At 57.2% G+C, this 12,354-nt stretch overlaps 3 protein-coding genes across 5 annotated transcripts in view; 2 read left to right on the forward strand and 1 right to left on the reverse strand.

Moving 5' to 3' along the window:
- Positions 1-748, reverse strand: part of Abhd8 (abhydrolase domain containing 8) — a 10,455-nt gene extending 9,707 nt beyond the window's left edge. The window contains exon 1 of the mRNA XM_059244634.1: positions 566-748. Coding sequence (XP_059100617.1) covers positions 566-575 — 10 coding nt within the window. The 5' untranslated portion in view covers positions 576-748. The remainder of the gene's footprint in view (positions 1-565) is intronic.
- A 1,279-nt stretch (positions 749-2,027) lies between these two features.
- Positions 2,028-2,840, forward strand: Mrpl34 (mitochondrial ribosomal protein L34). The gene is made up of 2 exons (XM_059244817.1): positions 2,028-2,187; positions 2,384-2,840. Exons 1-2 carry the CDS (start codon positions 2,123-2,125, stop codon positions 2,595-2,597), a joined length of 279 nt encoding a protein of 92 aa, XP_059100800.1. The 5' UTR covers positions 2,028-2,122; the 3' UTR covers positions 2,598-2,840.
- A 3,171-nt stretch (positions 2,841-6,011) lies between these two features.
- On the forward strand, positions 6,012-12,336 carry Dda1 (DET1 and DDB1 associated 1). 3 transcript variants are annotated; one of them, XM_059244735.1, is made up of 5 exons: positions 6,086-6,263; positions 9,326-9,402; positions 9,480-9,531; positions 11,404-11,465; positions 12,184-12,336. In XM_059244735.1, the coding sequence occupies exons 1-5, from the start codon at positions 6,107-6,109 to the stop codon at positions 12,292-12,294; spliced, it is 459 nt and encodes a 152-aa protein (XP_059100718.1). In that variant the 5' UTR covers positions 6,086-6,106; the 3' UTR covers positions 12,295-12,336. The 3 variants fall into 3 exon arrangements, with proteins under 3 accessions (XP_059100719.1, XP_059100718.1, XP_059100720.1); XM_059244737.1 differs by having other exon boundaries at positions 6,132-6,263; positions 9,322-9,402; XM_059244736.1 differs by lacking the exon at positions 9,480-9,531 and having other exon boundaries at positions 6,012-6,263; positions 9,322-9,402.
- Positions 12,337-12,354: the final 18 nt, after the last annotated feature.

The following is a 12,354-nucleotide window of genomic DNA, read 5'->3' on the forward strand; positions in this document are numbered from 1 at the left end:
CACAACCCCTAGTGGCAGACAGGAGGATGAAGGCAGGACCTGCCTAGGGGCCTCTGGGCCTCCATCCGGTTCCCTTGGCCACCCTCCCCCCCCCCGGTGTCCATGACAACCACAGGCTGTTACATAACTCCGGGGATACCGGCGCAGCGCACCCCCATTGTCTGAGGCATAGGGATGGGACCAGCTTCGTTCTTCCTTCACGGCCTGGGCACCGCTGGGGTGATGCTCATGAAATTCCCGGCTCGTGGTGGCCCTGGATGCACTTGAGGGAAAGCAGGCCGTGCACCCCACCTCTAGGGCCCTGGAACCCGGATTGCAGAGGCCTCTCTAAAGGACAGCGCCAGTCCTGCTTCCCAGAGCCCGACCCGTTCTCACCGGCGCTCATCATCCCCGCGGTGGGGTCAAGGCCATTGGGGTTCTGCAGCATCCTAGCAGCAGGATTGCGGAGCTTGGCGGTTATCACACACACACACACACACACACACACACACACACACACACACACACACACAGAGTAGAGGCCCAGCAGCCTGATGGCTTCTCTCTAAAGGAAGATTCAGCTCACCTGAGGTCATCGAGGGGCCCGGGGCCCGAGGCAGGGCGCAGGGGTCCCGGGCGGAGAAGCCAGCGTCCACCTGCAGGTGCCGCTTACATGGTGGTGCGAGGTCGGCCGCATTAGAGCGGGCAGGCGCGGGCCCCAGGCGGTCAGCGCAGGGGCATCCTGCAGCCGCGCAGCAAAGCAGCCCTCTAAGTCCCACCCAGCGTGGGTAGGACCTCGAGCCGATAGGCGGGCATCTCGGCCTATTGTCGCCGCGAGCCGACCTGGCCTAGATAACTGTCCAACCAGAGGCTGCGCTTCCAGGATTAGCGCGGGCTCTGCGAGAAGCAACCCCGCCCCTGTGAAGGGCTTGAGGACGTGGGGGGGAGGGATGGGCCCGCACCAGGGATGAGAAGGGCTTGCCACCCGGGGGCAGCGAGTGGCATGGGGGGTCGGGGGAGGGGGGACATGCTCTGTCTAGGACAGGGTCTCCTCGGCCAGATTCCGCCTCCCGCGGGGCCGTGTGCCCCCTCTCTGCTGACCTTTCCGTTCTGCAAACAGACTCTCAAATCTCTGCACTTTCAGATCGGGGAACTGAGACTCAAAAAGGGTCAGAGCTGGCATTTGAACAAGAGGCTGTGTCCGTCCGAGTCCTGGGAATGAAACAGAAGTGTTGGAGCTAGAGAGCTAGAGAAAGGGAATCGTATCCCAGCAGTGGGGTCTCGGCCACACCAAGACTGAGTCCTAGGAGAGAGGAAGCCAGGGAGCCCAGGCTGACCCTCCTTCCTCACAGGTTTTGGGCTCAAGGTGCAGCCCAGACACTCGGCATCGTCCCTTCTACACACGGTTTGCAACACGTCCCCCCGATTATTTTTAGGCACAAGTGGCCGATTTAGAGGGCGGGTAGGGACCGGAGCATAGTGACAACTTCAGAGACGCTCGTGTACAATGCTTCGCGTGACTGCTGGCAGGCTGGACATCTTAGAGCAACGGGAAGCCACGGAGGGTGTGTGAGCAGGAGTCCAGATCTGAGCTGCGGGAAGAAAATTCCTCTAGGCCAGCCTGAGGGACTAAACTAGCCAGGGCATATTCACAATGCACGAGTTTTCCAGACTGCGAAGAGCTAGGACTCAAGGGCATCCGGGCTGAGCGCCAAGAGGAGAAGCCTTGGCTGCGGTCGCGGAGAAGCCGCCAGCCGGCTGCGTGCCAGCTGTCTGTCCCCAGTGAAGGCGACTGAAAAGGCCAGCAGCCAATTCCCCCGGCTGAAGCCAGCGGCGTCACAGCCACCCTGGGGCGCCCTCTACCAATGGCCAAGGCGAAGAACTACAACTCCCAGAAGACCGCGACAAAATGCCGAACGCACGCGCAGATTGAGGAGCCGACACTCGCTCTCCACCTGCTGGTCATTTCGGAGAACTACACTGAGGACAACGCCTCTAGTTTATCATCATGCGCAGGCGTGGAACTACAGCTCCCGGAGTGCCTCGCGGCAACACATGGAACTACAGTTCCCAGAAGGCATTGTCGCGGAGCCTGCGGTCTAGGAACTGGCGGCGGCAGGAACTTAGTGACCCGCCGCTAGACATGGCTTTCCTAGTCCGGAGTTTTGGGTCCCCCGCCTGCAGATCGGTGGCCCAGTTGGGTGACAGGTGAGTGCTCAGGGGGTACCTTGCTCCAGATCTGGAAACAAGGGTGACCCCTCGACTACCACGCGCACTTATGTAGCGCCTTTTGCATACAAGGTGTTTTGTTTACCCAGCACGTTACGAAGTTGAGGTTCAGAGAGGTTGAGCGACGCGCTGGGGTCACACAGCGTTCATTCTCATCGTTTCTCTGGTCCCACAGGTGGCTGCAACCCAGGGTCTGGATGGGGCTCCCGGACGCCTGGGGCTTCCCCTCCCTGCAGCAGGCCCGCGGCCGCACGCGCGGCAACGAGTACCAGCCCAGCAACATCAAGCGCAAGCACAAGCACGGCTGGATCCGCCGGCTGAGCACCCCGGCCGGCGTGCAGGTCATCCTCCGCCGCATGCTGAAGGGCCGCAAGTCCCTGAGCCACTGAGGTCGGCGTCGGGCGCCCGCGGGGAATCGCCCGAGGGCGAGAAGTTGGGGGCCCGTCCCTTCGTAGGCTTTTGGAGTCTGAAGAATTCAGAACTTGCAGAGTCCCGGGGTCCCCGCGCCCCCCAGTCCACAGCGGTGGCGCCCCCTCCCTCCTGCGTTGTCTCGGCGGTTTCTGAAGGCGTCTTTGCCAGCCGGGCTCCTTGAAACATCGCACCACCCGCGGCGATTCCAGCCACTCGAAGTATTACCGTGAATAAACTCACGTTTCTAGGCGCGCTGCGTGAGTCCTTACAGTTCTGTTCGGGGGTCAGGGATCTGGGGCCTCTGCTGTGAGGCGGGCAAGGCCTTAGCCCGAGGATCCATGTCCCCACACAAAGTACTGGCTTCTGTTTGGCCTGATGTCCGGATTTGTAGCAACCGATTGTCCTTTTACTGTGTGCACTCCGCAAACGCCTTTACATACTGAGCGTGTCACCAGCCCCCGGCTTGTCATGAAGGGACTCTGTCTGGTGGGTAACGTGGATTTAGAGCCGTGCAGTTGGGACACACGGGAATCAGATCTGAAAGTGGAATCGTAGTGGCCACGGGACCCTGGAAGAGATACGCGCTGACTTTTGGCTCTGACAACAGAGCAATCAGGGAAGGCTTCCTGGGAGAAGGGACTGAGTCTGCAGGAGGGATTGGTTAGGGCTGAGTACCCACACAGGTGGAAGAAGCCGGAATTTGGACCCCTCAGGTAGAACTAAAACCTTGGTGTTGGAGCTAGACTGAGCTAGATCTGACTGATGTTGCACATCTGTCCCAGCAAGCGTTCAATGGAGGGCAAGAGGCTGAGGAGTTCAAGACCACCCACTCTCACATTTTTAATTTTATATTTTCTTATTTTTTATTTTGTGTATGCATTTTACTTGTGACTTAGTTTGGTTTCTACCAAAAGCAATCCCATCACAGCTTACAGTCCATGGCTGAAGAGTGTCAGGCAGGGTCCTCGAGGAGGGAGCTGATGCAGAGGCCATGGAGGGGTGCTGCTTACTGGCTTGCTCCTCTGGCTTGCTCAGCCTGCTTTAGTATAGGACCCAGGACCACCAGCCCAGAGATGGCACCACTCACCATGGACTGAGCCCTCCCCATCATCAGAAACCAATGAAATGCCCGTAGACCATGTGGGTGCTGAGATTGTAACCCAAGTCATCTGGAAGGGCACCAGGTACTCTAAACCACTGATGGACCTCACCAGCCCTGAGACCCTGACTTTTTAGAGAGTGGGAAAAAGGCTCTGTCTTAGGGTTTCTGTTGCTGTGATAAACACCTTTACCAAAAAGCAAGTTGGGGAGGAAAGGGTTTATTTGGCTCACACTTCCACACCACTGCTCATCACTGAAGGAAACCAGGACAGGAACTCACAGAGGACAGGAACCTGGAGGCAGGAGCTGATGCAGAGGCCATGGAGGGGTGCTGCTTACTGGCTTGCTCCTCTTGGTTTGCTCAGCTGCTTTCTTACAGCACCCAGGACCTCCAGCTCAGGGATGGCACTGCCCACAATGGGCTGGGCCGTCTTCATCAATCACTAATTAAAACATCTAGCTGGGTGGTAGTGGCACACACCTTTAATCCCAGCACACAGGAGCAGGCAAATCTCTGAGTTCAAGACGAACCTGGTCTACAGAGGGAGTTCCAGGACAGCTAGCACTAGATAGAGAAACCCTGCCTCAAAAAAAAAGAAAAAAGAAAGTGCTTCACAGGCTTGCCTACAGCCCCGTTTTACGGAAGGGTTTTCTCAGCTGAGGCCCCTACTCTCTGAGGATTCTAGCTTGTGCCAAGTTGACAAACTATACAGTAGGTTCAGTGAGTAAAGTGTTTTCGGGGCAACTTGAGCTGAGTTTAGATCCCTGCACCCACAAAAGGCCAGACATGTCTGTGGCCCTAGCACTAGGGAGTCAGAAGCAGGCAGACCCTGGGTCCAGCTCCAGGTTCAGTGAGAGACCCCATCACAAAATATGAATGGAAGACTGAGGCTGTAGCTTAGTTGGTAGATGGTTGCATGTATGGAGAGGCCCCAAGTTCCCTCCAAAGTACCCCATAACTCCTGGGGGCGCACACCTGCAGTTCCAGCCTTTCAGAGGCAGGACGATCAGATCAAGATCATCCTCAGCTTACATAGCAAGGTAGGGCCAGCCTGGGCTACATGATAAAGGAGGGCCAGTGAGATGGCTCAGCAGGTAAAGCGGTTGCTGGTCTAGCCTGGGGACCTGAGTTGATTCTAGAACCCATGTGAAGGTGGACAGAGTAAACTTGCTCCTCAGAGTTGTCCTCTGCCGTCCACACATTTATCATGCACACACAGTTATAATAAAATGTAATAAACAGATCAGTAAGTAAGCTGGAGAGCCATGAAGACACACAGTGCCAAGCCTTGCGTGCATATATGCGCATATACACACACACACCACAAAAGCACAAGGTTTTGGTTTTGGTTTTTAATATAGTGAGCTGTCATTTCAAATTTAGTAGCTATTTCAGAGACCATATATAAAAATTCAAGTTTGAAAGCCAGGTGGTGGGTGTAGAGCACACATTTAATCACAGTACTGGGAGGCAGAGGCAGGCGGTTCTATGAGTTCTAGGCCAGCCTGGTCTACAGCACGAGCTCCAGGACAGCCAGGGCTACACAGAGAAACCTTGTCTCAAGAAATACATGAAATTAGGCTGGCCAGACAGCTCCCCTAGTAAAAGTTTTTATCAAAAGTTCTGTCATTAACAGGACATCTAAGCATCTAAGAGAATGTGAGATTAAAGGCGTGCGCCGCTGCCACCACCTGGCTTTCAAACTGCCCGGCTTTTTTTTTTTTTTTTTTTTTTTTTGGTTTTTCGAGACAGGGTTTCTCTGTGTAGCTTTGCGCCTTTCCTGGAACTCACTTGGTAGCCCAAGCTGGCCTCGAACTCACAGAGATCCGCCTGGCTCTGCCTCCCGAGTGCTGGGATTAAAGGCGTGCGCCACCACCGCCCGGCGACTGCCCGGCTTTTTACATTTTCTTAAATCCATGTTAGCTCTACCTAAAGCAACAAGAACTTCACACCTGCCTTCCCGGGAATTTGGGGAGCTGAGACAGGATTGCTGCATGTTCAAAGTCAGTCTGTATTATGAGATCATGGCGTGACCTCAAAAAATAAATAAATAAAAATCTGTAGGTTGAGATCCGGCGGAGGTGGCCGGGAGTTATAGCGAGGCCCTCCAGGAACGTCTTAGAAAAAGCCGAGCCAGACCCAGAACGAGAGAGGACCTGTGGGACCACGAGCGAGCTGTAAACTACAACTCCCAGGAGACTTCGCACGCAGTCTCCGCCCACTTCCGGATCGCAAGTCTCTCTCCCCCCTCCTTCCCCCCCCCGCTGCATCTCAAGTCCCGGGCGGGGTTTGCTCCTTCAACCTAACTCGACGGCGAAGGCGGAGTGACGACCAATGGCAACGTGCGTGAGTATGGGCTGGCCAATAGGAGCGCGCCGGGCGCGGATGTCGCGAAGGGCGGGGCCGCCACACGGACCAATGACGCGCGGCGCTGTCGCCATCGGCGTGAGCTGCGCGGCGGCTGGAAGTGGCTGTGCGGCCGCGACTGGGAAGGAGGCTGCGGCGGCGGTGGCGGCCGGGGCGGCGGAGGACGCGGACGATGGTGAGCGCGGCCGTGCGGCCTGCCTTTTCGCCCCGCATGGCGTCGCGGGGTCTCTCCACTGTCCCCCCGAGACCCTCCTCTCGACCCCCCCCTTGCCCCGGTCCCGCCCCTCGCGCTGACCTATGACCTCCGGCCCCTCCCCCGACCCCTCCGCGGGCTGCCAGTCGACCCCACCCCGGCTCTTTCTGCGACCCCTGACCCTAGGTAGGCTTCCAGGCCTTGACAACTCTTTCATTTCCGGGTCGCGACTGTCTCTTGTCCCCCCTCGTCCCCCCGGAAATCACTTGGGGTGGGGTGGGGTCCCCCGAGACCCCCGCTCCGGGCTGTTCCTCGGCGCGGCTCCTCCGGTTCCGGGCGTTTGAGGGGCGGGTCTGGGCAGCATGGCTGCGAGGGGGCTTGTCACCGTGTCGTGCAGGGCTTTGTCACCAAAGGAAGTGCGACATCGCGCCAGACCCGTTTCCCGGGTCCCCATCCCTCTCTCTCCGCCTCGAGCGCCCACTTGTCCTTAAAGAGGGGACAGCTTTGTCTCACTGTTTGCACAGTGAGGGTGCCCACCGCTTAGACTGGGACATGGGCAGGGGCTAGCACAGGGCCCGCCCACAGGTGAGCTGAGGGACATCCTCCTCTCGCTGTCCCCCCCAGTCTTCAAGATAGGTGATCCCTGTGACCTGATGGGAGCTCCTAAACTTCTCGTGGGTCGTGGTCCCCGTGGTTCTTTGGGATTGGGGCTCCTCCTCCCCGACCCAGGGTGATGGCCACACCTCAGGGTTGGGCAGGGGTGAGTCCAGACCCCAGATGCCAGCCCACACCCTGGAGAATAGGTAATGAGTCACACAGAAGAGTTCCTGGAAGGGGGGAGAGGTGGCTGTGGGGTCCCCGCTTCACCTCTGCAACCTCATTCTCCACACCAAGAATCTCCTCCTGCCACCCACCCTGCTTCTGAACCTGCCACCTCCCGGAGGCCCATTCCAGCCTCCTCCCTACCCCTTCCCATCTCAGGCCCTTGGCCACCTTTAATTCACCTAAAATCAGGGGTTTTTCAAAGACATTGTGTACACTTTCTAGCTTATAAAGCATCCGTGGGGCTCCCTGTGGTGAATCTCTTCCTGGCTTCCATTCAGGGGGCAGTGCCCTTCTTTGTGACCTCATCCCCACCTGCTCAGCTCTCCCCTCAGCAAGGCACACTGGGCTTGTTTTCACTTCCTCTGGCTCCCAAGGTCTTGCTGTCCCAGGACCTTTGCACCAGCTTCGCCTCCACCATAGCATGTGGCCTCCTGGAGCATAGCTTCCCTTGACCCTGAAGGCCCGTGAGAGAGACGGCCCCTGTGTCTTGAGGCCGTGTTTGCCAGCTGACCTGAGGAGGTCCTGTCTTTTCTTTTAGAACTGCCCTGCCCTGAGGGACCTCTGTCCCCAGCTTTTGCCCTGCATGTCTCAGCTGCCACTCTGAGCTGTACTTGGAGATGACAGTGTACTGCATCGGGGGATGCACTGCATGGGGGGGGGTGCACTGCATGGGGGGGGTGCACTGCATGGGGGGTGCACTGCATGGGGACATGCAGCCTAGCTAGGAGGTCGCACCCAGGCCACTTAGCCAGCAGCAGGCCTGGATTTGGTGTGGGGTTGTGGGGTCTTCTCCGAGCTCTGCCTGGGCCCAGCCTGAGGCCTGCTGCAGACATGCACTGCAGTATGGGGACAGCTCAGGCCAGTAGTTTGACATAGTGGGAAACTTGTAGGGTATGTCCCAGATGGAGAAAGTTGTAGCCACCACTTAGTGTGACAAGCCAGGGAGATGAGACAGGCCGAGATTACTTATTTGTTGTTTTGAGACAGGGTGTCCCTGTGGACCTCCAGAGTGCCAGGGTGACAGTTATGGGGACATAAGCAGGGCAGGCTCCCTTCTGCATGGCTGCCCCAGGGAAGCCCCCCTGAGCCCGGACTAGCCTGGCCTCTGCCACCAAGCCACACATAGAACCCTCTGGACTAATGGCCCCAAACACCTCGGGTCTTCTGCTTTGGAGCGCCCCCCACCCCAGTGTGTAGCAGTGGTCTGGCCAGGGAACCCTGGGGGGGTTGGGAGGGGGAGCACTGGAGCCCGCACCCTGGGTTGGTCAGGCGCAGCTCTTGGGACATTGAGCTGGCCCCAGAGCAGGAGCGGGGACGTTCCAGGCCAGCAGGGGGGAGCGGGGAGGGAGAATGGCCACTGATGCAGGCACCCCTGCTTCACTGGAAGGTCACCCAGGGGTCCAGACCTGAGCCTTGGGAATGTTCCAGGGAAGCAGTAACATGGGCCTGTGGCCATCTGTACAGGGCACACACAGTGACACCTCCCAGGGTCACACCCGGAGCCACAGACTTGTGCACTTTCATCCACTACCCCTCCCCAGCCCGAGTGACATTTGGAGAGTGAACAAACACCCTGGCTGCCTCCCTGAGCTAGGCGAACTCCAGTTACCTGCCCCAGCAGCCGGCTCCCCAGTGTGTTGTGGGATAGGCTCCCAGGCCAGGCAGCCCCTGTCCACCCCACCTGAGTGCGGGACGGTGGGCGTGCACCACCAGCCCATCTTCTGAATAGTCTCTCATTGCTTTCTTTGGTTTGTTTGTTTTTGATTTTTCAAGACAGGGTTTCCTCTGTATAGCCCTGGAACTCAGAGATCCACCTGGCTCTGTGCTGGGATTGCTGTGGTTGTGGTTGTTGTGAGATAGGGTCCCACTTTGTGGCCCATGCTGGACGTTGAGATGACAGGTGTGCATGCTGAAGTGTACTTAAACAGCTGCAGGCTGGAGATGGCCGAGCGTGGCCGTGGGACCACTGGAGGAAAGAGGGGTGCACACACAGTGGACTCATCACCCTCCCGCACAGACATACATAGCACAGTGGATACATGTAGAAAAATAATTTAATAGACAGGCAGCCTCAGGTTCCCTCTGGCCTGGTCACAGGTCATGTGAGACCCCTAGCAGGGCCCCTTGCTTCTCTGGCACTGGAGCACAGGGCGGGTGGCAGCCCAGGTGTGCTCTCAGGCTGCATCAGAGGCCTCACACCCACCCCTGTCTCCAGGCAGACTTTCTGAAAGGCTTGCCGGTCTACAACAAGAGCAACTTCAGCAGGTTCCACGCGGACTCCGTGTGCAAGGCCTCGGTGAGTGTGGGGCTGGGGGTGGCATCACTGTCCTGAGGGTGAGGGTTGCCAGCTAACCCACCGCTCCCCGTTCACAGAACCGCCGTCCCTCAGTGTACCTGCCGACCCGAGAGTACCCGTCAGAACAAAGTGAGTACTGCAGCGCGTCGGCCTCCACGGCAGCTAGGAAGGGCCTGTGGAGGGGCAAGGCTGGTGTCTGCAGGGGCTTGGGTGGCCCAGGCTGTCTGCATAGCAAGACTGTAAGCTGGGACTGAGCTGGGAGGTAGAGCCCTGGGCTCCATTGTGAACCAGCGCTCTGGACAGGAGGAGGAGAAGTTTAAACCTGACTCTAGATCCTGGAATCCATGAGAAAGCCAGGCGCCTCAGCAGGGGTCTGTAACTGGAGTCCACCCCTATCAGGCAGGCCAGGGCCAGCACCAGAGTTGATCTCTGGCCAAGGCAGGTGCGCACCCACACACATCCTCATGCCCAGAAAGACCACAAGTCAAGGACCGTGGCCGTGGAAGTGGTGAAGGCAGTGACCGTACTGGGCCTGTGGGCAGTGATGTCCAGGCCATGGGCTGTGGCCTAGGAGAACAAGGGCCTGGTGCTTTAACTGCCAAGAAAGAATCTAGAAGCCAGATGTGGTGGCGCACACCTCTAATCCAAGCACTTGAGAGGCAGAGGCAGGTGGATTTCTGGGAGTTTGAGGCCAGCCTGGTCTACAGATCGAGTTCCAGGTCAGCCAGAGTTACATAGTAAGACCCTGTCTTAAAAGTTAACAAACCAGGGCTGGAGAGATGGCTCAGAGGTTAAGAGCATCAGCTGCTCTTCCAGAGGTCCTGAGTTCAATTCCCAGCACCCACATGGTGGCTCACAACCATCTGTAATGAGATCTGGTGCCCTCTTCTGGCCTGCAGGCATACACACAGAACACTGTATACATAATAAATAAATAAATCTTTTTAAAAAATATTAACAAACCAAAAACTCTGAAGTCTGAAGTCCACAAGATGGCTCAGTGGGTAAGGTGCTGGCCACCGGGCATGGGAGCCTGACGGTCCCCAGAAGCCACACGGTAGGAGGAGAGAACCGATTCCCACAGTTGTTCTCTGACCAGTGTGTGCACCCACCTAGCACAGATGAACAGCACGCAAGAGGCTGTGTAGACTGAGGGTTAGCGTTGGCTCCTGCTGCAGGGATCTGAGCCCAGGCCCCAGCGCCACAGCAGGCCTCACCAAGAGATCCGATGCCCTCTTGTGGCTTCCTGGGACACATGCATAACCCCCCCACACACACACATACACAAATTTAAAATAATAAAAATAAATTCTAAAAAATAAAATGAATCTAATTCGAGTGGTGGTGGTGCACGCCTTTAATCCCAGCACTTGGGAGGCAGAGCCAGGCGGATCTCTGTGAGTTCAAGGCCAGCCTGGTCTACAGAGTGAGTTCCAGGACAGGCTCCAAAGCTACACAGAGAAACCCTGTCTCGAAAAACAAACAAACAAACAAACAAACTGAATCTGTCCTGGAAAGGAGCAAGACTCAAGAGTAGTGCAGTTCCCTGGCATGAGCAAGGCCGTGGTTCATCCCTAGCACCCAGACCCCACCGTAGCCCTCGTGTTTCCGTTGCCTCTGGTGTCTCACAGCATGGTGGTGTCTCAGATGAGCCCTGGGAGAATATAGGAGACGGGAGGCCCCACAGCAGGGTGCTGGCCTGTGTCCTGAGCCTGGGCTCCATCCTTGGCACCAAAATCAGGACAAAACCAGCTGCTCCAAGCAGGCTGCCCGGGGAGGTCCTAGCCCAGGAGCCTGAGGATGGATTTCCCCGGGTGGACCGCAGGGCAGCAGTGCCTGAGGGTGTGACTCGGAGCCGAGTGCTCAGGAGGGAAGCAGCGGTTTTCTCATACTTCTGATAAGGGGTACTGAGTTTGAACCCCAGAAAAAGGAGGCAGGCCTGGAGGCCAAGTGGAGGTCCCAGCACCTCCATCTTTCTCATTCTCTCTTTTTGCTTCTCAGTCATTGTGACAGAAAAGACGAACATCCTCCTGCGGTACCTGCACCAGCAATGGGACAAAAAGGCAAGGTTCTTGGCAGGGGCTGGGGATGTTTGAGTGGGGCCGTGAGAGTTGAATAGGAGTTCTTCAGGTGGCCAGTATTGGGAGAAGTATTCCAGTGGGCATGCTCTTGGGGTCCTAGTGCTTGGGAGACTGAGGATGAACCCGGGGCATTCCTCACTGCGCAGCTAGCACCCAGTCGCCAGCCAAGTCTCTTGTTTTTGTCATTTTACTGTAATGGTGAGATGTACGTATGACAGAAAGTTCACCTGGCACGGTACATGCCCGTCACCCCAGCCCTCGGGAAGCTGATGGAGTGTTTGCGGTCAGCTTGACAGTACGAGACCGTGAATCTGTGTTTTTGAGACAGGTCTCATTGTGAGCCCAGGGTGGCCTTGTACTAACAGTGATCCTCCTGCATCTGACTCCCAAGTGATAGGCTACAGGCTTGTGCTGCCTCATCCAGCTTAGATACTGTGTAAAAAGTACCTTGCAGGATGTTCCCATGTGGCTGGTGGCTCCTGTAGACCTTTGAGAAAGGGTCATGACCTTTGAGAAAGGGTCGTGGGGACGCAGAGGATCTTTTGAGTTTGAGGCCAGCCTGGTTTACATAGTTTCAGAACAGCCAGAGCTATGTAGAGACCCTGTCTCAAAAAAACGAAAACAAAAAAACCCCACAAGGAGGGAGAAAGGACCATGCTGTTGGCCGTCCTCACTCCGGCCTCTCCCCCACCCCCTCCAGAATGCCGCCAAGAAGAGAGACCAAGAGCAGGTAGAGGCGGAGGGCGAGAGCTCAGCGCCACCCCGCAAGGTGGCCAGGACTGACAGCCCCGACATGCCTGAGGACACCTAGACCCCACGCAGCGCCCCACGTCTGTCTGCTCTGTCCGCTCCCGCCCGCCTCCCACACCCA

Source organism: Peromyscus eremicus, chromosome 17 (genome assembly GCF_949786415.1).
Source record: "Peromyscus eremicus chromosome 17, PerEre_H2_v1, whole genome shotgun sequence".
NCBI classification, from domain to species: Eukaryota; Metazoa; Chordata; class Mammalia; order Rodentia; family Cricetidae; genus Peromyscus; species Peromyscus eremicus.

What these genes read in the sequence shown, in the direction of transcription:
- Mrpl34 (XM_059244817.1), top strand. Translation starts at nt 2,123, where the DNA reads ATGGCTTTCCTAGTCCGGAGTTTTGGGTCCCCCGCCTGCAGATCGGTG. An exon ending in GTGGCCCAGTTGGGTGACAG is followed by an intron (nt 2,188 to 2,383) that starts GTGAGTGCTCAG and finishes CTGGTCCCACAG; the next exon opens with GTGGCTGCAACCCAGGGTCT.
- Dda1 (XM_059244736.1), top strand. Translation starts at nt 6,056, where the DNA reads ATGGCAACGTGCGTGAGTATGGGCTGGCCAATAGGAGCGCGCCGGGCG. An exon ending in ACTCCGTGTGCAAGGCCTCG is followed by an intron (nt 9,403 to 11,403) that starts GTGAGTGTGGGG and finishes TTTGCTTCTCAG; the next exon opens with TCATTGTGACAGAAAAGACG. An exon ending in ACCAGCAATGGGACAAAAAG is followed by an intron (nt 11,466 to 12,183) that starts GCAAGGTTCTTG and finishes CACCCCCTCCAG; the next exon opens with AATGCCGCCAAGAAGAGAGA.